Source organism: Hypomesus nipponensis, chromosome 6 (genome assembly GCF_054491055.1).
Source record: "Hypomesus nipponensis isolate SF chromosome 6, ASM5449105v1, whole genome shotgun sequence".
Taxonomy (NCBI): Eukaryota; Metazoa; Chordata; class Actinopteri; order Osmeriformes; family Osmeridae; genus Hypomesus; species Hypomesus nipponensis.
The window spans coordinates 20155231-20182805 of record NC_140366.1 but is presented as its reverse complement, the minus strand read 5'-3'; the positions used below and the strand labels follow the sequence as shown (position 1 = coordinate 20182805).

The 27575-nt window shown below is 49.3% G+C and overlaps 2 protein-coding genes across 6 annotated transcripts; one reads left to right on the top strand and one right to left on the bottom strand.

Moving 5' to 3' along the window:
* spats1 (spermatogenesis associated serine rich 1) lies at positions 1 to 5378 on the bottom strand. Of its 4 annotated transcripts, none has more exons than XM_084700762.1 (7): positions 5033 to 5378; positions 4878 to 4914; positions 4061 to 4164; positions 3601 to 3798; positions 2989 to 3091; positions 334 to 381; positions 1 to 234 (listed from the first exon to the last, which is right to left on the bottom strand). In XM_084700762.1, the coding sequence occupies exons 3-7, from the start codon at positions 4074 to 4076 to the stop codon at positions 96 to 98; spliced, it is 504 nt and encodes a 167-aa protein (XP_084556888.1). In that variant the 5' UTR covers positions 4077 to 4164; positions 4878 to 4914; positions 5033 to 5378; the 3' UTR covers positions 1 to 95. The 4 variants fall into 4 exon arrangements, with proteins under 4 accessions (XP_084556888.1, XP_084556887.1, XP_084556890.1 ...); XM_084700761.1 differs by lacking the exon at positions 5033 to 5378 and adding an exon at positions 4452 to 4791 and having other exon boundaries at positions 4878 to 4954; XM_084700764.1 differs by lacking the exon at positions 4878 to 4914.
* cnih3 (cornichon family AMPA receptor auxiliary protein 3) lies at positions 5175 to 26546 on the top strand. 2 transcript variants are annotated; one of them, XM_084700765.1, is made up of 6 exons: positions 5175 to 5294; positions 9849 to 9917; positions 12334 to 12381; positions 22224 to 22336; positions 26059 to 26202; positions 26522 to 26546. In XM_084700765.1, the coding sequence occupies exons 1-6, from the start codon at positions 5277 to 5279 to the stop codon at positions 26535 to 26537; spliced, it is 408 nt and encodes a 135-aa protein (XP_084556891.1). In that variant the 5' UTR covers positions 5175 to 5276; the 3' UTR covers positions 26538 to 26546. The 2 variants fall into 2 exon arrangements, 1 of the variants encoding a protein (XP_084556891.1); XR_014758542.1 differs by lacking the exons at positions 5175 to 5294; positions 22224 to 22336; positions 26059 to 26202; positions 26522 to 26546 and adding exons at positions 5934 to 6114; positions 14281 to 14417.
* Positions 26547 to 27575: the final 1029 nt, after the last annotated feature.

Below are 27575 nucleotides of genomic sequence, written 5' to 3'. Positions count from 1 at the left end.
TTATTCTCAGTCTTTTCAAAAAATACAGGATGACTAGAAGGAGATATTATGTAACTATAAAGACCAGTGTAAGCTTGGCTTCTCAGTGTAAGGGGTCAAGCCAGGGTCATGAGGTCACATTCCTGCAGGAATCTCTTCAGCATGTCTGGAGCAGGTTTCCAGTGATCCAGATTCCTCACCTCCATCACCTCCACCTCCCTGTTCTCCACCCTGCGCTTTTCTACATAGGGTTTACTGCAGAGACACCACACACACATTCATATATACACAAACATACACACACATTAATACACACCCATATTCCAGGTGTGTGTGTGTGGTGGTCCAGCTCACCAGGGGCTGACTGCTGGGGGCTGGAGGGAGATGAAGGTATCTGCAGCACTGAGAGGAGGACACAGCCGTCATTAATCATTTTAAAACTTACTTCAGTTTTGTAATGTTTTCTTAGCCTACATCAATTCTGACTTGTGTGCTGAGTCCGACACCTGGACTTCTGTGTGCTGCAGTGGATACCTGGCAATCTCAGAAGAACGCGTTGACATGGAATTCTGCGTGCATCGGTTTGTGTTTTTGGTTAAACTGCTTTGATTTTGTGTTGATTGGGATGCTGCAGCATTTTTTTCCAGGATTATTAATATAAACAAATGCACTGACTAATGAAGTAAATTGTAAAAGATGCTGTAAAGCAAATTCCATGTTTTGCTTCTCAGTACATTATACTTGAAATGAGTGAAATGAGTTACTGAAAGCATAATCTGCGACGGTGACCCCCTCATCCTCTGCCAGGAACCTTGGGGTTACCATGGATGACGAGCTCTCCCTCACGGCCCACATTGCTGCGGTCTCCCGGTCGTGTAGATTCACCCTCTACAACATCCGGAAGATCAGGAGATACCTGTCTGAGCACTCCACCCAGCTACTTGTCCAAGCACTTGTCCTCTCCAAATTGGACTACTGCAACTCGCTGCTCGCCGGTCTCCCAGCATGCGCAACCCGCCCCCTTCAGAAGATTCAGAACGCAATCTACCCAGACGCTCCCACGTTACCCCGCTCCTCATCTCCCTCCACTGGCTACCCATAACGGCCCGCATCAGATTCAAGACCCTGGTACTGACCTTCCGAGCAGTGAACGGGACTGCACCCGACTACATCAAGTCTCTCCTGCAGCCTTACACCCCCACCCGTCACCTACGGTCTTCTTCAGACAACCGCCTGGTGGTCCCACCGCTCAAGACCGCCCGATCCCAACACAAGCTCTTCTCCTGCCTGGCCCCCCAGTGGTGGAATCAACTCCCCACCTCCATCAGAGACACGGACTGTCTCTCCACCTTCAAGAGAAGGCTAAAGATGCACTTGTTCCGGGAGTACAACGGTACTTAGGAATGGTTTGCTGAACCCAATGCTAGTTTCCTCAAGAATCACAATGACTATTGCTTAGACTGTTGTTCATGTTGGTTAGTAGTAGCTGATTTAAACTGCTGTATTTTATTTTAGTTAATTCTATTTTTATTGCTTTCCTACAGGTACACTTGCACTTAGAGATTAATGTTGTTTAATTGTAACTTGTTTAACTACATCCTCTTATGGTTTCTTCCCTTTAGCACTTATTTTTTGGTTGTTCACAATGTGTACTTCTTGTTTTTGGCTACCCGCAATGCACTTTGTAAAGCTCTCTCCTGGAGGTCGCTTTGGATAAAAGCGTCTGCTAAATAAATAAATGTAAATGTAAAGCATGTGAAATGTGGAGTTAAGACCGAATTATACTACTCCGTTTTCACAGAGACGTCCACAGGGAACGCCCTCTCCCATGTGGAACGCCCTCTCCCATGTGGAACGCCCTCTCCGAGCCCCACGGAGAGCTCTACGTGCACCTCCTGATTTTGCTGACTATCCGTCCATCAGTCCGTCATTTTACGGATAGCCCTTGGTTGTGATTGGTCCGCAATTGGTTCCACACACAAAGACGTCATGTGGCAGGCTTCAAAAATATTGCTCCACCTACTTTTCTGGCGGTGAATTGTTTTCAGCACCCACAGCCTTTGGAGTTTTATAAATTCAACGAATCCGTCCGACTCCGTTTGACTGTCCGTAACGAAGCCGGAGAAGTATTATTCGGCCTTTAGACAGTTGAAATGTTTCTCACCAGTTTTCAGCTCAGGTTTTGTATAGGCAGAGCCAAAACCCGACCGATGTACGTCACAGCGACCGATATACGACACATCATTTACATTTACATTTATTCATTTAGCAGACGCTTTTATCCAAAGCGACTTCCAAGAGAGAGCTTTACAAAGTGCATAGGTCACTGATAATAACAACAAGATAACCCCAAAGCATTGTGGGTAGCCAAAAACAAGTACACATTGTGAACAACCAAAAAATAAGTGCTAAAGGGAAGAAACCATAAGAGCATGTAGTTAAGCAAGTTACACTTACACAACATGAATTTCTAAGTGCAAGTGTACCTGTAGGAAAGCAATAAAAATAGGATGCAGTCCCGTTGCATACGCAACCCGCCCTCTCCAGAGGATTCAGAATGCGGCAGCCCGTCTGGTCTTCAATCTACCCAGACGCTCCCATGTTACCCAGTTCCTCATCTCCCTGACTTAAAATGTTTGTACTCGATGTGAAATATATCATTGTTTAATGTTGCTTGCTTTTCTACAGGTACACTCTTGCACTTTTGAGGTTCATGTTGTTTAATTGTAACTTGTTTAACTACATGCTCTTATGGTTCTTCCCTTTGGGACTCATTTGTTTTTTCACAATGTATGCTTCATGTTTGGGCTACCCGCAATGTTTGGGGCTATCTCGTTGTTATGATCAGTGACCTATGCACTTTTGTAAAGTTCTCTCTTGGAAGTCGCTTTGGATAAAAGCGTCTGCTAAATGCATAAATCTAAATCTAAATGTAGGGTTAGGAGTCGGGTTAGGGTGAGGATTAGGAGTAGCATTAGAGTCCCAAAGTGAAGCAGAAAGTGGACTTACTGGAAGGGGGGGATTCTGGAGGAGCCCATCTTGTGGAAGTCTAGGCTGTACTCCGGGGTCAAGGAGGGTCTGGAACCAGGAACAGGCTCCCAGGCCACCCTGACTGCAACCAGGGAGACAGGACTCCACCAGGTGCACTGCTAGTTTAAACAGCCTAACCTCGCACCACAAATTGTATTGAGACAGCAGAGAGGTAATAACCTTCTCACACTACCCTCCACGTTCAGCTAGCAGAGATCCTTCATCACATCCCCACCTAGTGAAGCTGGTTAACATGCATCATCAGACTTCGACTTAGAAACAGGCAACATTTCTAAAGTTGGTTGCATTTAAAAAACAAATGTTCAAATGTTTGTGACTTTGGATAAAAGCATCTGCTAGAACAGGGGTGTCAAACTCCGGTCCTCGAGGGCCGCTGTCCTGCATGTTTTAGATGTTTCCCTGATCCAGCTCACCTGATTCTAATGAATGGTCGTTATAACAACCCATTTAATTGAATCAGGTGTGTTCGAGCAGGGAAACATCTAAAACATGCAGGACAGCGGCCCTCGAGGACCGGAGTTTGACACGTGTGCTAGATGAATGAAATGCTCCAGACCTTTTACCACGTACCTGGTTTCTTCCTGCCCAGACAGTCCTCCAAGGTCCTCTCTAGGGGGCGGGGCTGGAGGCGGGGCTGGGGGCGGGGCTGGGGGCGGGGCTGGGGGCAGGGCTGGGCGGTGGGGAAACAACGCTTCCCTACGTGGTAGGTCTTGGCCTGGCCTGCACTAGGGTAGAAGGACCACTCCGAGCGAGACTCCATGTTGGCTTCTAAACACACAGGTTGATTTTCAGTCAGATTATTCTGAAGTGGGGGTCTTGGTCCCAGTGCCGGTGAGAAGATGATGACACAGGTTTGTATTTAGATAGTGTGTGATCGATTACGTGGGATGTTGTGTTATGTTTCAGGACAAGTGTAGCTCAGTGGTTAGAGCATTTGAAGACAGATCAATAGGTTGTAGGTTCAAATCCTCCTCTGTGTTGCTTTGGTAGTTATGATATCAGCGGCAGCCATCTTGCCCCAGTCACTCACCTATGAAGGCCCTCATCCTGCTGGTCAGGAGGCAGGTGTCTGCTGGGGGGGGTCACTGTAGCCAGGGGAGGGCAGCCATACACAACCTCCAGGCAAGGTCACACCTGGGGGTAGAGGTCAAACAACTTGTTTTTGAAACTTATTTTGTGTTTTTGTTCAGTGTGTTACTTTACACTGTGCCTGGTAGCTGAGATTTGGTTACTTTACACTGTGCCTGGAAGCTGAGATGTGGTTACACTGTGGCTAGTAAATGTAACTGTTAGGCTTGTGTTCATGCTCAGTATGTGCATTTACCCTAACAACGTATTCAACATCTCTCCTCAACATCATGTGGATTTCCTTGAATTAATACCTGATTTCCTAGTTTATTTCTGAAGAGACATATACTTACCATTTATATTTTAAATCACACAATCACTGGATCAACTCCTGGAGGGAGGGTAGTTGAGAGCTCATGTCTAAGTGGGTCTCTGCCTGGCCTTGTGTGTCTGACACCGACATGGCAGCCGATGACTCATACCCATTGTGCTGTCATCATTCGAGCACCGTGACAACTGCTTACAGTACAGTGACAGTTCTAGAGCACCACTGTGACAGGACAGTTCTTGAAGGGCCAGTATAGAATAACAGTGTCCGACATTAGGAAGGAGACATGACATGTGTTATGCCTCACAAATCCTACCTTTGGGTCTAATATGTTTGCTTCTTCATAAACAAGAAATCCCGTTGCACTATAGTAAGATTAGAAAAGTTTAAGTATTAAATATAATTGTATGTCTCCTGGAACGCTTTGAGGGGTCGCTGTACAGTTACTTACTCTGTCAGTAGCGCACATGCGGCCGGTAACCGGTCAGCTTTCCATGAGAACGATCGTTGATAAATTATTCAGTAAGTACGATTGACCTAATTCAGTATTTTATATATAATACATATCTACATAATCCCCAAATAATATAATTACGTAAAAGATACCTCCTCTCTGTTTAGTTTCTGTCCGTCTGTCGTTAAGGCAATGAACAGTTGCCAATAGTCGAGCTATGTGACTGACCCTTGTCTGCGGGCATTAGCCGTTGCTAGGAGAAGGTTGTAAACTTTGTCAGCGTGAAAAGGGCGACAGAGTTGGTTGAGAAACTCAATAGGTCCAAACTACAGTAGCCAAGTGTTGTGCGCCCACGTTGTTGGCATAGTAGCCTACAGAATATCGCACAGCCACAAGATGTCGCTAATAGACCAGGTAAATCTGAATCCCTGCTAGTGAGGCACGTCTTAGGCTACTTCACCTTATGTAAACCGCTGTGAAAGTAAATAATATTTTTGTTAGTGTTTCGAATCACGTAGCCTACATATGTTGTTCTCTGGTACCCTTCCTCACGTGTTATCACCATGCCTCACTCGCCTCAAACAGGTCCAAGCGTTATCAAGCGTAGTCCAAGGTTATCAAACGTAGACCAACAATACACAAGTCCGGCTTTTCATGGCTTAGTGCTGCAATAAGACAGTCCCACTTGGACAGAAATCAGTGTAGCTTGTAAATTACAAACAGTTCGTAGAGGAAGAGAGATTGCAATCTCTGCTTCGCGGTTGCAACATAGCCTACAGTATGTTCCTTTAAATCCACCTGTTCTAGCGCCACTGCCTGCGCCTTCGGGTTGGCGGAGCTATGGGTTAAATGTGGTTTGAAGACATCGTTTATTACGCTCAGTACCGGGAGTGTAACGGAGAGCTCTTGTTTTAATTTAATCACATGGCTCCGGTGTTTATAGCCGCTGAATGGATTACTGCCTCAGCTCGTCTGAGGAATTTTCAGTTTTTCTACCCTGGTGCGTTTGCGCGCAATCTGGATGTCATGAAATCAGTTACACTTAATCGCTGAAATGACCACTTTCTCTCTGCTGACCTACTTGGCTTTTCTACTGTAAGTTCCGCGTCGTTCCTTATTATGATACGGTCTGATTTCCAGTGAGCGGCAACACGTTTGACTTCAAAGTGAGACCGAGGACGCGCTTTCCGTTGGAGACATTCGGCAACAATTTGTTGCAAACATTCAGGACAAGGTGATGTTGCCATTACCGTCTCGGACACCCACGGCACCGTAACCGTCTTTTTCTCTGTTTTTAATGAGTCATCTGAGTCGTTCTTGAGAGATTATCCACGTGTTTTTCAATTATGTTCACTTTCGCTGCCTTCTGCTACATGCTCTCTCTGGTCCTCTGCGCGTCACTCATCTTTTTCGCAATATGGCATGTAAGTGGCATTTATTATCATAACTCCGATGTGTATTCAGAGGGTTTTTTTCAGAGTGATTTGCTATTTGGATCCTATCGATAAGGCAATATCAACGTTTATTCAGTAAGCCTATATTTTCATCCTCTGAGCCCAGTTATAGCTAGATACTTGCCAGCAATAAGATAATAGACAGCCAGTCCACATGTGTACCTGTCCAAGCCCTGCTCTCCCTGCTCTCCCTGCCTGGCTCCTTCCTGATGACAGGTGTGCAGCTGTTTCCTGAGACATTCTCCCTCTCACTGTTGGACAAGCAACACTGATGGTCTTTATACAGGAGGTCCCAACGTGACTCGTATGTTTCTCTTCATCCACCGTTGGAGGATGATGGACGCTGTCTCTCCCCCTCTGACAAGCCTTTCAGTCACAATCAATGAGGAGATTTTGGACTGGCTTTCCCCCTGAGTCTGTAACTCTCCCTGTCTCCCCCTTCTCCCCCTTCTCCCCCTTATCCTTCTTCCTCCCTCATGCACCGTCTGAGTCCTGAGCAGACTGCCTGGGAATACAGGAACGGTAGAAAGACTGCAGGATTATGTTGAAGGATCACATCATTGGTGTGTGAGCACCTCTCGTTCATGCAGAGGTTTATGTAAAGGCAGATTTGGGTCAGGACTCTGAGAGCATCGCCCAGGGCCAGCCTTGCATAGCAACAACAGACCTGAGCACACACTCACATACACACACAAACACACTCACACACAACACTCACATACATGGTTCACCCTCCCTTATGTTTCCACTCAGCCCTCCTTAGTAAGAGGACATGAGAGAATGACAGGCTGCTCTCTCACAGCCCAGTCAGGTGTGTGAGATCTGTAAGCTCCTCCAGAGGGACAGACTAGTCTGGGAATGGATCCATCCTCTTGGTTTCATTCCCCCCTCCTTTCCGGTAATCTTTGGTGCTCACCCAGCCCCCAATCCCCCTGGCTGTTCTAGAACTCTGTCTTAGAAGGCTGGAGAGGGGGACTGCTGGAGAGGGGGACTGCTGGAGAGGGGGACTGCTGGAGAGGGGGACTGCTGGAGAGGGGGACTGCTGGAGAGGGAGACTGCTGGAGAGGGGGACTGCTGGAGAGGGGGACTGCTGGAGAGGGGGACTGCTGGAGAGGGGGACTGCTGGAGAGGGGGACTGCTGGAGAGGGGGACTGCTGGAGAGGGGGACTGCTGGAGAGGGAGACTGCTGGAGAGGGGGACTGCTGGAGAGGGGGACTGTGAAAGCAGAACAGGCTGTTTGTCCTTCTCAAGGTGGAGATAGACTGTGAGCTTGCAGACATGTAAGAATGCAGGAGACCAGTCACCCATGAAAAAACACGCAGCCACACACACAGAGCACCCCCCGACACACACACACATATACACACAGCAACCCCCCACACACACACACAGCCCCCCCCCCACACACACACACATCTCTCTGAGGATTGTCTGGGAGAAAGTCCTCCACTGTGTTTGAGCTCCAACCAGATGATATTAAGAGACTGACGCCTCACTGCAGCAATACTCTTCTAGAAAAACTGTTTTTCTGGCAGTTTTTCTGGCTCCTTTTCCTATTTCCAGATATTGAAATCTGATTGATTGACTAGATTAGTAGTCTGGAGAACGGACCTCGAGAAAATGAATCCATCCATTTATAAACTAGTGAATGAGTGAATATAGCAGCTGAATTATTAACGTGTGGCTTATCTTGAGCTTTGGAACTGATGTTTGCCGCATCAGTGTTGTCATGTTGTTTCCAAAGCAATTATTTCTATATGAATGCCTGAAGGGCGAGTCTGGCACACACACACTCATGCGTTAACTGACACACATATACACACTCACACAGCCCTCTCCACACACTCACACAGCCCTCTGCACACACTCACACAGCCCTCTCCACACACTCACACAACCCTCTCCACACACTCAGAGGGGAGGGGAAGGGGGGGAGTTGTAGGTACAGCACCGAAGCACAGTTCATTGTCTCCTCAACATGCCCCTCTGCCTCAGGTGTTTACAAACAGCTGTGTGTGTGTCTGGGGGGGGGTGGGGGGGGGTATGTGTATTTGTGTGTGTGGTGTGTATGTGTGTGTTTATGCTTTCATGTGTTGTGTAGATGTGAATGTGCACCTGTGTCTGTGTGATTTCCTTTCATGTTTATGTGTTGATGCTTTCATATGTGTGTGTGTACGTGTGTGTGTGTGTGTATCCATCCATGTGTGCTGCTAGAGCGAACGCAGTACCAAGCAGAGGCTGCCAGGATCCACCACAGGGAGATGTCCCTCTACACACACACACACACACACACTCCTCTGTCTCTGGCTGGACAGACAGTAGCTGACAGCTGTGTGTGTGTGTGTGTGTGTGTGGCAGTAACTGGACGTCCAGCTCCATGGAGCAGGATCCTGTTTGACACACTGAGAAACAGACAAGCTGCTCCTGCTACACCCACACATGGCTGGGCCATATATTGAAATTTAGCGATAATATTGCAATCATTTTGACGACGATGTAAAATGTGAAAATATAGAGAATATCGAATATCAAAAAATACATTTAAAAAGCAATCTTTTTTGTTTTGTTTGCTGGTCCTTGAGTTGCTTGTGTTTTAAGATCACTGTCTGGCTCCTCTGTGTTCTCACACACACACACACAGACACCGTTTGTGACAAACTGAAAATTGCACTTTCTTCTGCTCTCTTTTTGTCCAGTCACATAAGGACCTCTGCCTGAATTGTTCCATGTGAGGTCCATTTTGTCAAGTTGCAAGTACCATGTTATGGCAACTGCTTAAAGGTCCCATGACATGAAATGTTCACTTTAGGATGTTATTTAACAATAATATGAGTTCCCGTAGCCTCCCTTTGGTCCCCCAGTGGCTAGAAATGTCGATACGTGTAAATCAAGCCCTGGGTATTCTTCTCGCCTTTGAGAAAATGAAAGCTGAAACGCTCAGTTTTGAAAATCCTCTCCTTATGTCGTCATAAGGAGGAAGGTTACCTCCCCTTTCTCTGCTTTGCCCGCGCAGAGAATGTGGCCCACCAATAAGAAAATGAGCTACCTGGGTATGGATTCTCTATTTGATATAGACTCTCTGCCTGGGGATAGACTCTCTGCCTGGGTATGGACTCTCTACTTGGGTATAGACTCTCTACCATGGTGTATGTTATGCTGGAAATCCAAGGAGTCTAATCTGGTCTCCCTTTCTCTGATTCACTCCACCCTTCTCTTCCTGTCTCTCTCTCTCTTTCTTCTTTCTCTCTCCCTCGCTGTCCCCCTCTCTCTCCCCTCCTTACCCTCCCTCCCCCCTCTCTCTCCCCTCTCACCCTTCTTTCCCCCTCGCTGTCCCCCTCTCTCTCCCTCTCTCCCCTCCCATCTCTCTCCCCTCCCTCCTCTCTCTCCCTCTCTCCCCCTCGCTGTCCCCCTCTCTCTCCCCTCCCTCCCCTCCCCCCTCTCTCTCCCCTGCCCCCTCTCTCTCTCTCTCTCCCCTCCCTCCCCTCTCTCTCCACTCTCTCCCATCTCCTTCCAGATAACAGCCTTTGATGAGCTTCAGGCAGACTTCAAGGTTCCGATCGACCAGGGCAACCCTCTCCATGCGGTAGGTTACCAGGCTACACACAAAAGTACTCACACTCTAAGCACATGCACACACTACACACACACTACACACATGCATACACACTACCCACACACACACACACAGTCATTTTGGGGGTGACCTTGACTAAGCAGCTGTGCATCCACCCACAGCAAACTGCTGTCTGAAGTCTGTGTGTGTGTGTTACTGTGAAGATTGAAAGGGAGAGGAATTAGTTATCTGCTTCCTGCCAAACCCCTTTTATTAAATTGTTTCGCTTGATTCATCCACATTGTATTTTACTGCAAATCCGACTTTACAATGGAGATAGAGGCTGGAAGTTCACCCACTGCAGTTTACCCAGGGCCCCACTTGTCATGGATTCACCCTCTTCTACCCTTTCCAATCCCTCCCTCCCTCCCTCCCAGAAGTCAAGAGGGGTTCTGCTAGAGATTGAAGGCTTCCTTCTTGGACATACACTCACACACATAGGCACCCTACTACCTTCAGACACACACACACACACACACACACACTTAGGCAGCCTAATTAGCAGCTGTTGTCATCCTTCTCCTCAGGACTGTCTCTCTGGGGCCTCACCCTGGAGAGACCTCAACGGGGGTTCAACAGGGTCTCACACACGTACACACACACACACACACACACATATACATATACACACACACACACACACAGTAACACACACACACAGTTATACACACACAGCTGAACACAGACAGTTCTGCTCACACACCATTGTACACACACACATATCCTCTGTGTGAGCAGACTGGATTCTCCAGGGCCCAGAGAGACAGTAGTCCAGGGAGCACTGCTCCTTCCTACAGCCTATCTCCTTCAGGAGAAGGTGTGTGTGTGAGTACAAGTAGAACTTGTTAGCGTGGGTGTGTTCATAAGCAGTATAGTGTTAGTGTGTTTGTACACATGCTCAATGTATTCTGCACTGATAAATCCAGTTTCTCCTCCACAAATGTGTGTGCGCGTGTGTGTGTGTGTGCTCGTCAGTCCTGTTTACTCTGAGCACATCAGAGGAGGGGAAGCCCTCCTCTGAAGCTGCAGATGACACAACTCTTCACACACACACGGTGTTGCAAAGCCTGGGGAGAAAATATCATGTAATGATACGCTCCTCTCCCACTCTTACTGTTCACTATACTACTGGTGCTGGAGAGACTGGTCCTCTCCCCTCCAGAAGGTTAACAGATAATCATACATGAATAATTGGCAGAAGTCTGTGCTTTCAGACCTGAAAGTACATCTGAAGTGAGTCTTCTCTAAATAAACTCTTCTCTCCTGGAATGTCACTTCCTGTGACTCCAGCGCTCTACTTCCTCCTGTGTTTATCTCATTTCCTGTTCAGCCAGCGCTCTGCTTGTCAAACACTTTTTCGCTGAGTAACATTTCAAAGCAAACTCAGCTTAATTGGTTGCTAATGAGAAGTGTTGAAACGCAGGCACGCACGCACGCGCACACACACACACACATCTTTCCTGCAAGAATCAGTGTGTCTGAATGGAAAACAATGGTTTTAGCTGTGAACAGCGTAAGCCTTCACAGTCTTACCTCAGATTACAGTATAAACTCCACCATGAATTATACATCTAATCTTCAACTCCTTCTGGTGGGAGGGAAGATTTTGATCAAATATGTATGTTTCTGGTCAACATTAATGCAGCTTTCAGAAAACAGCTCTGCTCCCCTTCTGTGGGAGAGACATGTCAGAGAGACAGGTCACAGAGACAGACAGGTCAGAGAGACAGGTCACAGAGACAGACAGGTCAGAGAGACAGGTCACAGAGACAGACAGGTCAGAGAGACAGGTCAGTGAGACAGGTCAGAGAGACAGGTCAGAGAGACAGGTCAGAGAGACAGGTCAGTGAAACAGACAGGTCAGAGAGACAGGTCAGTGAGACAGGTCAGTGAAACAGACAGGTCAGAGAGACAGGTCAGTGAGACAGGTCACAGAGACAGGTCAGAGAGACAGGTCAGAGAGACAGGTCAGAGAGACAGGTCAGAGAGACAGGTCACAGAGACAGGTCAGAGAGACAGGTCAGAGAGACAGGTCACAGAGACAGGTCAGAGAGACAGGTCAGAGAGACAGGTCAGAGACAGACAAGTCAGAGAGACAGGTCAGTGAAACAGGTCACAGAAACAGACAGGTCAGTGAGACAGGTCAGTGAGACAGGTCAGTGAGACAGGTCAGTGAGACAGGTCAGAGACAGACAGGTCAGTGAGACAGGTCAGAGAAAGACAGGAGAGGAGGTGAGAGGAGGAGGAGAGCAGAAAGGAGTGAAGGTATTCACAGTGCAGGCCAACAAGACACCAAGCTGTTGTGTTGCAGTGGTAGTGTATCGTGTGTGACATCACAGATTAAGGTGTGTAACAGTTCTTTTTTTTTTCCCTGACCCCTGCACAGAGGGAGAGACTCAGGAACATCGAGAGGATCTGTAACCTGCTGAGAAAGGTGAGGAAAACACCTGAGGACGTCAAATAACAACCCTGCCTGTTAGTGTGTGTGTGTGTGTGTGTGTGTGTGTGTGTGTGTATGTACAGAGACATACTGCATATGTGTCCAAGCTTGTGTCACATTCTGCAGCCTGGCTATAAAGAGAGCAGTTCTGTCAGTGTTGTCACACACACACCTCTCTCTCTGGGGACCAGCGGACCCATGCAGCTGTGACCCACTGTGGAGCAGGGGTGCTGGAGGAGGTTACTGTTGCTCTAGGCGTTGCTCTAGGCGTTGCTCTAGGCTTTGCTCCAGGCGTTGCTGTAGGTGCAGGGTTCCAGGATTTCACACTCCTGTGATGACTCCGGAGCTCTGCGTCGCAGCAACAGAGCCAAGAGGGCTCATTTGTCTTATTTTATTTTTGTCACACTTTCTCTCTCTTCTTCTCATTGCTCTCTCCCTCCTCCCTCTCTCCTCTCTCTCTCTCTCTCTCCTCTCCTCTCCTCTCCTATCCTCTCTCTCCTCTCCTCGCTCTCTTCTCTCCCTCTCGTCTCTCCACCTCAGTAGGTGCAGCCTGCAGTGTTGACTGTTCATTTGCGCTGGAGTCTGTTTGCTGCTTCTGCTCCCAAAATACCATGTTGAGCCTCCCTTGTCTGCTCTCTCTCTCTCCTTTTCTCTCTCTTCCTGTCCTCTCTCTCTTTCACCTCCACGATCTCTCTCTCTCTTCTCCTTATTCTTCTCTTCCTTCTTCTTTCCTTGCATGTGCTCTCTCTCTCTCTTTCCTTCTCTATCTCTCTCACTCTTTCTCTTTGCTTCTCTTTTCCATCTCCCCTTGCTTTGTTTGGAGCGAGATGAGAGAAAGAGAATCTGGAATGCTTGTGCCAATGATTCAGCAGAGCCAATCAGAGTGTATACGTTATGTTGAGTCATGGAGGATTCCAAACATCCCACAGTGCTCAACTTGGCTCCTCTCCTCCCCCCCTCCCCCTCTCTCCATTTCCTCTCCTCATGTGGCGGGTGGAAAGAGCGAGAGACAGACAGAGTGGATATTTGCTTTCAACCTGTAATTGTCAACTGGCGCTGTAGGAATGCATATTAATCATTTGAGTTCTGCTCTAGTTGCATCACGGTAAACCTGTGCCTCAAAGCTGGTGAAACAGATGTGTTGTGTTTCGTAGACATAGGGTCACACTCTTTACTGATGTTGAGGTCTTTTAGCTATTGAATATTTCGGTTATTACCATATATTCTAACATTGTAACATTAGCGACAGGGTTCAAAACTGCATCACACGTCAGGCCTGATCAGTGTGCAGGGACTCTCTCTCTCTCTCTGCTCTCACTCACCCTCTCTCTCTCTCTCTCTCTCTCTCTCTCCCTCTCTCTGCTCTCACTCACCCTCTCTCTCTCTCCCTCTCTCTCTGCTCTCACTCACCCTCTCTCTCTCTCCCTCTCTCTCTGCTCTCACTCACCCTCTCTCTATCTCTCTGCTCTCACTCACCCTCTCTCTCTCTCTTCTCTCTCTCTCCCTCTCTCTGCTCTCACTCACCCTCTCTCTCTCTGCTCTCACTCACCCTCTCCCTCTCTCTCTGCTCTCACTCACCCTCTCTCTCTCTCTCTGCTCTCACTCACCCTCTCTCTCTCTCTCTCTCTGCTCTCACTCACCCTCTCTCTCTCTCTCTCTCTCTGCTCTCACTCACCCTCTCTCTCTCTCTCTCTCTCTCTGCTCTCACTCACCCTCTCTCTCTCTGCTCTCACTCACCCTCTCTCTCTCTCCCTCTCTCTGCTCTCAGTCACCCTCTCTCTCTCTCTGCTCTCACTCACCCTCTCTCTCTCTGTCTCTCTCTCTGCTCTCACTCACTCTCTCTCTCATCCCTCAATGTGAGTGTCAAGGTGAATCTCACTCTCATCCAATCAGGACGGGATAGCAGGCTGTGTGGAACGCTCCCCTGTGGTTGCCGTGACGGCGGTTGTTTATTCTTCAAACGAGGAACTACTTTTGATGTTCTAGTACAAAGGTCTCCCTCCATCCCCCCCACCTACCCTGCCCCCCTTACCCACCCCCTCCCAGCCACTCCGTCTCACCTCCTCATAAAAATAAAAGTGACTGCTAAAAGAATACATTATGATGTCCCTGCTGGTCTTCACATTCTGCTGTCAGGGATCTTTTTATCTTGTCTTGACACTGAACTCATCCCACTGTCCTGCTGCACGAGGTTAGGGTTAGGGCTCTGAGGGTTAGGGCCTGAGGGTTAGGGCTCTGAGGGTTAGGGTTAGGGCTCTGAGGGTTAGGGCTCTGAGGGTTAGGGCTCTGAGGGTTAGGGCCTGAGGGTTAGGGCTCTGAGGGTTAGGGTTAGGGCCTGAGGGTTAGGGCTCTGAGGGTTAGGGCTCTGAGGGTTAGGGCTCTGAGGGTTAGGGCTCTGAGGGTTAGGGCTCTGAGGGTTAGGGCTCTGAGGGTTAGGGCTCTGAGGGTTAGGGCTCTGAGGGTTAGGGCTCTGAGGGTTAGGGCTCTGAGGGTTAGGGCTCTGAGGGTTAGGGCTCTGAGGGTTAGGGCTCTGAGGGTTAGGGCTCTCTGGGTTAGGGCTCTGAGGGTTAGGGCTCTCTGGGTTAGGGTTAGGGCCAGTCATGCATGTAGCAGGCCAGAGCTCTGCAAAGGGTCACCAGCTGGGAGAGGACATGCTGTGCTCCTCATATCCATTATTCAGACTCCATGCCTGCACACTTCCATAATAACATAAAAGACATTTCACAGTCTAGCTCTTGGTGATGAAAAAGTGCCGCTTAAATAACTAAATATAACCTACAACCCCCTTCCCGCACGTAAACACTCACACACACACACCCACAAGCTCATTAAAATGCAAACAGTCATGCTAACCTTTACATTACGCATGTTTATTCTGAGTAACTGTGTAGAGTCAGGCTTCCCTCCAGAACACACACCTCATTCTGTCCTCTCTGTATCAGCAACACGCCTAGCTCAACACGCCAAGCTCAACACACCAAGCTCAACACGCCCAGCTCAGCAGCAGACTGGGGGGTTAGGGTTAACAGGGTTAGGGTTAACAGGGTTAGGGTTAACAGTTACCTGAGATGAAGCCTCCACACGCCCTTTACAAGATTAACAATAAACGTTTTCTCAAAACCCTCAATCTGGAATTGAAGTGTGTTCTGGGCAGGGTGGGGTCCAGCTGGAGAGGACACATCTGGGGGTGCTTGGCCAGGACGAGAGAGCTGTGTCTGGGTAGGAGCCTTGAGGAGCCCTCCCTCCACATCTGACGCCCTGCAGCTCTTAAACAATCACATGTCCAACCCCACTACACTGGATGAAATGGACCATATAACGCGCACACACACACACAAACACACTGAGAAAAAGTATTATTGGTTCACTGCACCATGCCTGTGAGGAGACAGATCTAATGGAACACATTCTCACTGTAAGGAAATTGTCTGAATACATCCCTAAAGATGTAGATAGAACCAGGAGTGCCTTTAACACAGGCAGGAGAACCAGAAGTGCCTCTAACACAGGTAGGAGAACAGCGGCGATAGTAATACAACAGGGGACCTATACGTTCACATAGCTGCTTCCCTTCCTACTGAACCTGTGTTGATAGACAACCCACACAAACATAAATCCTAAAAACCCTCAAAGATTTCTTACTTTTCTAGTGTAACATCTAGGCCAGGCTATGCTTCCTTTCTCAGGTTTCACATTGCTGTGCTGTGAGTCCTGCATGTGAGTCCGCATGTAGGTCATAGTCTCTTTTTTCTTTTCTTTTAACAATCATGAAAGTGCTGATTGTAAGCTTTCCAATGACGTAGGCTATCGTACACTGAAATCTGAACATTTGAAAGAGATATGCTTATCTGACTGTTGGCACCTCTTAAATCAGAGAAAATCCACTTGAAAGATTTTGAACTGTACTTGGGCAATGTAATATGACATCAAACGAGTTCACAAGAACTTAAGAACGGAGAAAAACGTGGATTGATAAACAGCCTTTATCTAGAAACTTTCTGCTACTTTGGCAAACTCAATTTTTCCACATCAATATATAACATGAAGTAATCTAGCGATTTATCAGAGAGCCCCTTTTCCCACTTCTGGGAGTAAAAAAGAAAGAGTGAGAGGGGGGAGGGAGAGGGAGAGAGGGAGTGAGAAAGAGGGGGGGGAGAGAGAAAGAGGGGGGAGAGAAACCTCTGGGGGGAGAGAGAAAGAGGGGGGAGAGAGAAAGAGGGGGGAGAGAGAAAGAGGGGGGGAGTGAGAGAAAGAGGGGGGGAGAGAGAAAGAGGGGGAGAGAGAAAGAGGGGGGAGAGAGAAAGAGGGGGGGAGAGAGAAAGAGGGGGGAGAGAGAAAGAGGGGGGGAGAGAGAAAGAGGGGGGGAGTGAGAGAAAGAGGGGGGAGAGAGAAAGAGGGGGGAGAGAGAAAGAGGGGGGAGAGAGAAAGAGGGGGGAGAGAGAGGCCTCTGGGGGAGAGAGAAAGAGGGGGGAGAGAGAGGGGGGGGAGAGAGAAAGAGGGGGGAGAGAGAGGCCTCTGGGGGGAGAGAGAAAGAGGGGGGAGAGAGGCCTCTGGGGGGGGAGAGAGAGGGGGGGGAGAGAGGCCTCTGGGGGGAGAGAGAGGGGGGGGGAGAGAGGCCTCTGGGGGGAGAGAGAGGCCTCTGGGGGGAGAGAGAGGCCTCTGGGGGGAGAGAGAGGGGGGGGAGAGAGAGGCCTCTGGGGGGAGACAGAGGCCTCTGGGGGGAGCAGGCACTGGATGACCAAGGGCCAGTTATAAAGAACCTCAGCAGGGCTCCCAGTGTCTGGAACCTTTCAACTGTGACGTCTCAAAGGGCTCCTGAGACACAGAGAGCAGGCTGGCCGCACAGAGAGCAGAGAGGGCAGGCCGGCCGCACAGAGAGCGGGCCGGCCTCACAGAGAGCTGTCCTTCTCTGTAGCACAGCCTTTCCTCTCCAGCAGAGCACAACAGAGTCCCCATTAATGATGCCAAACATTTTTTGAAAAAATATTTGAGATTTTCACAAATCACCATATACAACTTATTTGTTTTAACTGTGGATCAATCTTGGCTATCATTAACAGTGTAGCTGCTGTCTTTGTAGCGTGCAGTTCAGAGGCTACATTTAATCAGATCCAGAGTTGAACCAGTCATCCAGCTGGTCTCTCCACACTCCCGTATGAACCCTGGCTAACATACATCCAATCATGTATGCGATATTGTTCCCCACCTAGCTAATTTGCGTTTGTGACTAATCTGGAATGTAGCGCTCATTTTAGCAGCCGCAAGTTTCCTTCGCCAGAGAAGATCAAAGAGACCCTTCTCTCCAATTACTTTCCGCCTCGTTACCACGGCAACTCTGTAATTAACAGCAGCAAAATAATTATACATATTTTCCCTTTAAAAGATACTTATTCCTCGGAGAGACTGCGCGCAGATCCACGGCTATTTACTTGTTCAAACTTTAGTTTGTAGATGAGAGGAGCGCAGTGAAGGACACAGCTGGAAAACCTCTGTAGGACTGATAAATCCCAGCAGAAGTACCTGTACAGACATCCTAGCTCCTCCTAGAGGTGTTCATCATGCCTCTACAGGGATCTGCAGTACCTCTGCTTTGATGTGTGGTTGTGATCTAAACCCTAGAGATCAGCTCTCCTCACATCTCTCACCTTTCTTGAAAACAACACCACCCAAATATCAAAGTCCTCTTTATTTATTTCTTTGACATGCTGAATGGCAGGATAGCAGACGTGTAGTGTGTCCCTCTGGGATGGGGCCCAATAATGAGACCCCCCCTGCAGCTGCAGGTCCCCAAGTGCTGCGGAGGCTGCCGCTTGGGGACTGTGAAGAGGGAGTTCTCTCCTTTACATCTGACTGTTCATGCAGCATCCATACCCATGTACCTGCAACTTATTGATCTGCAGTCAAATGCTCTACCAGGGGAGGATAGGGAGCGAGAGAGACCAGGGGAGGATAGGGAGAGACCAGGGGAGGATAGGGAGAGAGAGAGACCAGGGGAGGGACACTCTTGCCTGACGACAACATGCCACATTCTCCTGCAAAGACAAGCAAATGCCCAACCCCTGCCTTCCCCTACCCTCCACTAGCCTGCCCTGCCCTCCTCTCCCCACCTCAGCCCTGCCCTGCCCTCCCCTCCTCTCCCAGTCCTGATGTGACAGGCTAATGGGTCAACTTGTCCCCTTCACCTCCCCCCGCCTGCACACCTCTCCAACAGGACAGCAGCTGATTATGGGCTGCAGCTCCCATCTCCAAACTAGAAATAGCTGAGAGGAAATGAGAACCCTAGCTCTGTCAAGCCCTCTGCAGGCGCAGGGTTACGGCTGGCTGTTAGATAGGGTTGTGGTTAGCTAGGGTTGGTTAGGGTTGTGGTTAGAGATGTGGTTAGCTAAAAATTAGTGCTGTCAAACGATTAAAATATTTAATCGCGATTAATCGCATTAATGTCATAGTTAACTCGCGATTAATCACAATTAATCGCACATTTGTATCTATTCTAAATGTCCCAGATTTCTTTTTGTCCCAATCTTTTTTCAAATTTTAATGCTCTTATCAACATAGAAAAGTGGTTCGGATTACTTTGTGAAAATATTTTTTTTATTGAAAACAACATTGCAATCGCCTGGCTTTGACGAGAGGGCAGAGAATTCGAATCAGCTGTGTGCTTGGCCATCAAGTGGTATTTCAGACTGGACGTGCTGCGATGATAGCTCAGTTTACAACGACAAAACACACAGATCACTGGTCTTGTCAATGGAACCATTTGGCAACTTTTTAAAAGCAAACTTTCCATTCAGAATCTTATTGGCATCCATTTCGGCATCTCGCGCTCGTCATCCACTCAAAACGTAACGTTAGCCTACTACCAGAGAATGTCTAATATCCGTAAACGGGCTCTGCTACTACTCTTTAGCCAGCTCGCAAGCCAAACGAGTGTTTGGCGTGCCTGTTGTTTTGTTTCCGGTCTAGCTAGATCCGGTGTGGTGTTGTAGTTTTTCTAACGTCGGTAGTTGTTGCAACAGCATGTGAAAAAAACTACAAAGTTTGCTAGGCCAAAAAGAGCGTTAATCGCGCGATAAAATAATTGACGCTGTTAATTTGGGTTTGCGTTAACGCCGTTAATAACGCGTTAAACTGACAGCACTACTAAAAATTAATGAATTGTTCAAATGTTCTTATAGTAAACATTGAAAATGTGTCCCGCACGTAACCCTAACCCACAGAGAACCAACCCTAACCCTGCTAAATCCAGGACTGGCCCTGCTGGAGGAACACCTCCCCCTCACACCTCCCCCTCACACCTCTCCCTCCCCCCTCACACCTCCCCCTCACCAACACCTCTCCCTCACGCCTCCCCCTCACACCTCCCCCTCACACCTCCCCCTCACACCTCCCCCTCACACCTCTCCCTCACCAACACTTCTCCCTCACCAATACTTCCCCCTCACGCCTCTCCCTCACCAACACCTCCCCCTCACACCTCTCCCTCACCAACACCTCTCCCTCACCAACACCTCCCCCTCACACCTCTCCCTCACCAACACCTCCCCCTCACACCTCCCCCTCACACTTCTCCCTCACCAACACCTCTCCCTCACCAACACCTCCCCCTCACACCTCCCCCTCACACCTCCCCCTCACACCTCCCCCTCACACCTCTCCCTCACCAACACCTCTCCCTCACCAACACTTCTCCCTCACCAACACCTCTCCCTCACCAACACCTCTCCCTCACCAACACTTCTCCCTCACCAACACCTCTCCCTCACACCTCACCACAAGAACAGTTTCTTTCCATCTGCAGCTGGCCTCATCAACAAGGCCCAGGACCAATGTTCCCTCTCATTTTTTTCTGCACTGAGCAAATAGAGATCTTTGTGCGGCCCTCTGTATAGGCCTACAAATAGAGATCTTTGTGCAGCCCTCTGTATAGGCCTACAAATAAAGATCTTTGTGCAGCCCTCTGTATAGGCCTACAAATAGAGATATTTGTGCAGCCCTCTGTATACGCCTATCTAACCTCAGTACGCTGAGCAAAGTTAGCAGAGAACCCCGCTACCTTCTTGGTAGCTAAATATATCAGAAAGCTTCACCAGCCTACCTGGACCATCGCTTGTGTCTGTTTGTGGTGCCGGTCATGTATTGAATGCTGCATCATCGGATCAAAATGATCGTATTTGGAGGATACTTATTGTGCATTTGGCAACACTGAGAAGCTGTCGACCAATGACAGTTCTCTACACAGTCAGAGCTCGAGCAAGAAGCTGGAACGTAAGGGAGATACCCTTTCCAAAACTTGTAAGAGCGTTATAGTTTGTGAAAGACCCAAAGAAACACAAATATCCGACGAGGCAAAATTCCGGACAATTTTGGAATCCCGGCCGGACGCATTTTTTAGGTCTCGAAAAGACGACATGTCCGGGTAAAAGAGGACGTCTGATCACCCTAGATTTTCGTTGCTAGTCAAAGCTTGAGCTGAGCACCAGGTGGTCATTTTGTTAAAAGCTTTAACATTTATAATTTTTCTAAAATAATAGTTACAAAAATATTAATTTTATTTTGTGCGTGGTCTGAAAAATCTAGTGCACGGGTCCTTCAACTGGTTTGAGCGGCTGCGTAGGCGCGCAGTTTAGAGGGAACATTGCCCAGGACCCCCAACTGACACTAACTCACACCTAAACACTTAGCATTACATTAACGCTCCTCTGACACACAGCCTTCCTGCACTCTTCAACTTTACATATACATCTTATTTTATTTTGTACAGTTTTGCTTGTATTTCGTTGATAAATAGTGTTATTTCTTATATTTAAGGACGGAACACACTTAAAAATTATGATATGTGTACTGTATGCACCTTCCCACAATAGTACATTCTTTGTTGTGTAAACAACTTAATCAATAAACTTGATTCTGATTCTCTTTCCTTTCTTAAATCCTTTCTCAAATCCTCCTCCTTCCATCCTTCTTTCTCTTCTCTCTCCTTTCTTTCTCCCTTTCTCCTCCCCCCTCCTCTCTCTCCTCTCTCCTCCCCCCTCTCTCCTCCCCTCTCCTCTCTCTCCTCCCCCTCCCCCATCTCTCCTCCCCCTCTCCTCTCTTCTCCCCCTCTCTTCTCTCTCCTCCTCTCTCCTCCCCCCTCTCCCCTCCCCCATCTCCCCCTCTCTTCTCTCTCCTCCTCTCTCCTCCCCCTCTCTCCTCCCCCTCTCCTCTCTCTCCTCCCCCCTCCTCTCTCTCCTCCCCCTCCTCTCTCTCCTCCCCCTCTCCTGTCTCTTCTCCCCCTCCCCCCTCTCTCCTCCCCCTCTCCTCTCTCTCCTCCCCCTCCCCCATCTCTCCTCCCCCTCTCCTCTCTTCTCCCCCTCTCCTCTCTCTCCTCCTCTCTCCTCTCTCCTCCCCCCTCTCTCCTCCCCCTCTCCTCTCTCTCCTCCCCCCTCCTCTCTCTCCTCCCCCCTCCCCCTCTCTCCTCCCCCTCTCCTCTCTCTCCTCCCCCCTCCTCTCTCTCCTCCCCCCTCCCCCTCTCTCCTCCCCCTCTCCTCTCTCTCCTCCCCCCTCCTCTCTCTCCTCCCCCCTCCTCTCTCTCCTCCCCCTCTCCTGTCTCTTCTCCCCCTCCCCACTCTCTCCTCCCCCTCTCCTCTCTCTCCTCCCCCATCTCTCCTCCCCCTCTCCTCTCTTCTCCCCCTCTCCTCTCTCTCCTCCTCTCTCCTCTCTCCTCCCCCCTCTCTCCTCCCCCTCCCCCATCTCTCCTCCCCCTCTCCTCTCTTCTCCCCCTCTCCTCTCTCTCCTCCTCTCTCCTCTCTCCTCCCCCCTCTCTCCTCCCCCTCTCCTGTCTCTCCTCCCCCTCCTAGCTGGTGCTTCCAGAGTACTCCATCCATGGCTTGTTCTGCATCATGTTCCTGTGTGCTCAGGAGTGGCTGACTGTGGGGCTGAACATCCCTCTTCTCTTCTACAACACCTGGAGGTAACTATCCACTCTGGCTCCCAGCTCTGCTCTCTGCTCTCTGCTCTCTGCTCTCTGCTCTCTGCTCTCTGCTCTCTGCTCTCTGCTCTCTGCTCTCTGCTCTCTGCTCTCTGCTCTGCTCTCTGCTCTGCTCTCTGCTCTGCTCTCTGCTCTGCTCTGCTCTCTGCTCTGCTCTCTGCTCTGCTCTCTGCTCTGCTCTGCTCTCTGCTCTGCTCTCTGCTCTGCTCTGCTCTCTGCTCTCTGCTCTCTGCTCTGCTCTGCTCTCTGCTCTCTGCTCTCTGCTCTCTGCTCTGCTCTCTGCTCTGCTCTCTGCTCTGCTCTCTGCTCTGCTCTCTGCTCTCTGCTCTGCTCTCTGCTCTCTGCTCTCTGCTCTCTGCTCTCTGCTCTCTGCTCTCTGCTCTCTGCTCTCTGCTCTGCTCTCTGCTCTGCTCTGCTCTCTGCTCTGCTCTCTGCTCTGCTCTCTGCTCTCTGCTCTGCTCTGCTCTCTGCTCTCTGCTCTCTGCTCTCTGCTCTCTGCTCTCTGCTCTCTGCTCTCTGCTCTCTGCTCTCTGCTCTGCTCTCTGCTCTGCTCTCTGCTCTGCTCTCTGCTCTGCTCTCTGCTCTGCTCTCTGCTCTCTGCTCTGCTCTCTGCTCTCTGCTCTGCTCTCTGCTCTGCTCTCTGCTCTGCTCTCTGCTCTGCTCTGCTCTCTGCTCTGCTCTCTGCTCTGCTCTCTGCTCTCTGCTCTGCTCTCTGCTCTGCTCTCTGCTCTGCTCTCTGCTCTCTGCTCTCTGCTCTCTGCTCTCTGCTCTGCTCTCTGCTCTCTGCTCTCTGCTCTCTGCTCTGCTCTCTGCTCTCTGCTCTCTGCTCTCTGCTCTCTGCTCTCTGCTCTCTGCTCTCTGCTCTCTGCTCTGCTCTGCTCTCTGCTCTGCTCTCTGCTCTGCTCTCTGCTCTACCTGACATCCTTATCTCCGTTATGTCATTTCACAGAAGCATTATAACCTGCCTGTGTAGCAGGACGTTGATGTCAGCAACATGGTTGTGAAGCTCGGCTGAAAACTTCACAGTTGCAGAGCTCAACACCTTGAATACTTCAAAAACTTGAAATTGAATATTAGCCTGAGGAGCAGTGTGTGACTGCAGCCTGTCGTACATCTCTCCAGAGAAACGCTTGTTTTAACCTCTGAGGTGTTAGATGTGCTTCACTAGCAGAACTTGGTGATTGTTTAGCCCGGAAGGTTCTCTCTGTCTCTCTCTCTCTCTCTCTCTCTCTCTCTCTCTCTCTCTCTCTCTCTCTCTCTCTCTCTCTCTCTCTCTCTACAGACAGAGGTCTGCTTTTACTTCAACAGGGGAGGTGGAGGTGGAGGTTGGGGGGTGGTGGTGGAGGGAGAATAGGGAAGAGAGAGTCATAGTAAGATGGCTTACAAAGTTGGAAAGGCAGAGATGAGACAAAGAGGATTGACAGAGTGGAGAGAGAGAGAGATCTGAGTCAGGATGTGTTCCTGCTGTGTTGCAAGGTGTGTTTATGGACAGAGAAGGGTTAGGAGATGTCTGTACATTCATCATGTTCTTCTAAAGTAGTCTCCTCACCTGTAACGCTTTTCACCTGCCGAGTTCTCCCTCCATCACTCATCATCAACAACTCTGCCCCTCGAACTATTTGCATTTTAATCTTTACCTAAATTGATCGTGATAGTTTGTGAAGGACAACCAAAAAATCATGACCCATCAACACCACTACATGCAAATGCGACAAATAAAAATATTGAATATTGACATTTAAACACCACAAAATTTGTTGGTTTGAATTCACCTCTTTAAAATTGAAATATTAATTTATTTCAATGCAAAAATTCAAGGTTCGGAAATTCAGGTTGCTCATATTCAATCAACAAAATTCCGATCTCTAAAATTCAAGCTTCAGAAATTCAAATATAACTAAATTCAGGCTGCTCAGGCTGCTCAAATTTGAATGGTGAAATTCAGAACCCCAAAATTTGAACCAAAATAATTCAAGCCCAAAAAAACAGAAGAAAATCAGATTGCAACATCCAAGGATTGCAACATCCAAGGATGTATACCAAGGATAGGTAAGGCTGAGTCCAAGGATAGTTACGGAGGAGTCAGATGGCTGAGCGGTTAGGGATTCAGGCTAGTAATCTGAAGGTTGCTAGATCGATTCCCGGCTGAATGACGTTGTGTCCTTGGGCAAGGCACTTCACCCTACTTGCCTTGGGGGGAATGTCCCTGTACTTACTGTAAGTCGCTCTCGATAAGAGCGTCTGCTAAATGACTAAATGTAAATGTAATGTAGTAATCTGAAGGTTGCTGGTTCGATTCCCGGCTGTGCCAAATGACATTGTGTCCTTGGGCAAGGTACTTCACCCTACTTGCCTCGGGGGAAATGGCCCTGTACTTACTGTAAGTCGCTCTGGATAAGAGCGTCTGCTAAACGGCTAAATTTGTTTTCACTCAAATTCGTCGTCGTCGTCGTCGTCGTCATCTGCCGCTTGTCCGGGGATCGGGTCGCGTGGGCAATGACCTAAGCAGGGAGGCCCAGGCTTCCCTCTCCCCGGCCACTTCCACCACCTCTTCCTGGGGGACCCCAAGGCGTTCCCAGGCCAGCCGAGTGACATAGTCCCTCTAGCGTGTCCTGGGTCTTCCCCGGGGCCTCTTCCCAGTGGGACGTGCCCGGAACACCTCACCAGGGAGGCGTCCAGGAGGCATCCTAATCAGATGCCCGAGCCACCTCAGCTGGCTCCTCTTGACGCGGAGGAGCAGCGGTACTACTCTGAGCCCCTCCTGGATGACCGAGCTTCTCACCCTATCTCTAAGGGAGAGCCCAGACACCCTGCGGAGAAAGCTCATTTCGGCCGCTTGTATTCGCAATCTCGTTCTTTCGGTCACTACCCATAGTTCGTGACCATAGGTGAGGGTAGGAACGTAGATCGACTGGTAAATAGAGAGCTTCGCCTTTCGACTCAGCTCCTTCTTCACCACGACGGACCGATGCAGAGCCCGCATCACTGCGGACGCCGCACCGATCCGCCTGTCGACCTCGCGCTCCATTCTTCACTCAAATTCTTTTGTTTTAATTTTTTTTAATTTAAATTCGAATGGATTTTGAGAAGAAAAATGAAAAACTTTTTTTTTTATATTGAAATTTCACCATTCGAATTTGAGGAACCTGAATTTCTGAACTTTTAAGTTTTGGATCAGATAATTATCTTTAATAATAATAATATATTTACCTCAAAATCAATTCCTATTTCATTTTTAAATAGTTAAATTAAAAACCAACACATTTGGTGGTGTTTACATTTCAATATTAAGTATTCAATCCAACATTGTGTTACTGATTTTCTTCCATACATGAACCATGATGATGAACACGTGAACCCAGCCAGCATGTAGATCAGAGCCCCCCCTCCCCACAGGCCCAGCCTGCAGCCTGCTGTGGGTATACACACAGTATACACACAGTATACACACAGTATATACCCAGTATATATACACAGTATATACTCATATATACTATGAACACGTTCCTGCCTCTTCGGGGTGTTTCAGACTGGAAAACATTCAACAGTTGGAATGTTGTCATCCAATGGTCTGCCTGCTCAACTCATCCTGCCATCTCTCCCATCCTCTCATCTCTCCTCCATCTCCTCCCCCCATCCTGTCCTCCCCCTCCCCCCTGTGTGTGCGGGTGGACTACCCTGGTGTGTGTGTCTCTCTTCGGTAGGTACTTTCATAGCCCAACAGACACCAAGGAGCAACTGTACGACCCGGCCTCCGTCATGAACGGAGACACTCTGAGGTTCTGTCAGAAGGAAGCCTGGTGCAAGATGGCCTTCTTCATCCTCTCCTTCTTCTACTATCTCTACTGGTGAGCGTCTGTTCATCCCCGCCTTCTATCTCTACTGGTGAGCGATCTGTTCATCCTCACCTTCTATCTCTACTGGTGAGCGATCTGTTCATCCTCACCTTCTATCTCTACTGGTGAGCATCTGTTCATCCCCGCCTTCTATCTCTACTGGTGAGCATCTGTTCATCCCCGCCTTCTATCTCTACTGGTGAGCATCTGTTCATCCCCGCCTTCTATCTCTACACCTTCTCTATAACTCTACTCTTTCTGGTTGTACGGTCCTACTGGGATTGGTCGTATTTAGAGCAGTCATGTTGAGTGCGGTTCCTTCCTCCTACAGTGTGTACTGGACCTGACTTCGCCCCATCACAGGCTGCAGTAGTGAGTCTCTGCGTTTGTTCATGTCCTGCTACTGACCCTTAACCCTAACTACTGTACCTCCCTTTCTACCCTCACCCCCCTGTCTACCCTCACCCCCTCTCTACCCTCACCTCCCTCTCTACCCTCACCTCCCTCTCTACCCTCACCCCCTCTCTACCCTCACCTCCCTCTCTACCCTCACCTCCCTCTCTACCCTCACCTCCCTCTCTTCCCTCACCTCCCTCTCTACCCTCACCCCCCTCTCTGCCCTCACCCCCCTCTCTACCCTCACCTCCCTCTCTACCCTCACCTCCCTCTCTTCCCTCACCTCCCTCTCTACCCTCACCCCCCTCTCTACCCTCACCCCCCTCTCTACGCTCACCCCCCTCTCTACCCTCACCCCCCTCTCTACCCTCACCTCCCTCTCTACCCTCACCCCCTCTCTACCCTCACCTCCCTCTCTACCCTCACCTCCCTCTCTACCCTCACCCCCCTCTCTACCCTCACCTCCCTCTCTACCCTCACCTCCCTCTCTACCCTCACCCCCTCTCTACCCTCACCTCCCTCTCTACCCTCACCTCCCTCTCTACCCTCACCTCCCTCTCTACCCTCACCTCCCTCTCTACCCTCACCTCCCTCTCTTCCCTCACCTCCCTCTCTACCCTCACCCCCCTCTCTACCCTCACCCCCCTCTCTACCCTCACCTCCCTCTCTACCCTCACCCCCTCTCTACCCTCACCTCCCTCTCTACCCTCACCTCCCTCTCTACCCTCACCCCCCTCTCTACCCTCACCTCCCTCTCTACCCTCACCTCCCTCTCTACCCTCACCCCCCTCTCTACCCTCACCTCCCTCTCTACCCTCACCCCCCTCTCTACCCTCACTTCTCTTCCACCCCTCACACCCCCAAGAATGTGACTGAATAAACTCATCTGTGATTTGCTGAAAAAAAATATAGCTGTGCCCACCCTCACACAATGTGGAGTCAGACAGAGTTTGCGTGGCTAAGTGTATTGCTAACAGGCAGCTCAGTAA

What these genes read in the sequence shown, in the direction of transcription:
- cnih3 (XM_084700765.1), top strand. An exon ending in AGGGCAACCCTCTCCATGCG is followed by an intron (nt 9,918 to 12,333) that starts GTAGGTTACCAG and finishes ACCCCTGCACAG; the next exon opens with AGGGAGAGACTCAGGAACAT. An exon ending in TCTGTAACCTGCTGAGAAAG is followed by an intron (nt 12,382 to 22,223) that starts GTGAGGAAAACA and finishes TCCCCCTCCTAG; the next exon opens with CTGGTGCTTCCAGAGTACTC.
- spats1 (XM_084700762.1), bottom strand. An exon ending in TCTGGGCAGGAAGAAACCAG is followed by an intron (nt 3,092 to 3,600) that starts GTACGTGGTAAA and finishes CCCTGGTTGCAG; the next exon opens with TCAGGGTGGCCTGGGAGCCT. An exon ending in TCCAGAATCCCCCCCTTCCA is followed by an intron (nt 382 to 2,988) that starts GTAAGTCCACTT and finishes TCCTCCTCTCAG; the next exon opens with TGCTGCAGATACCTTCATCT.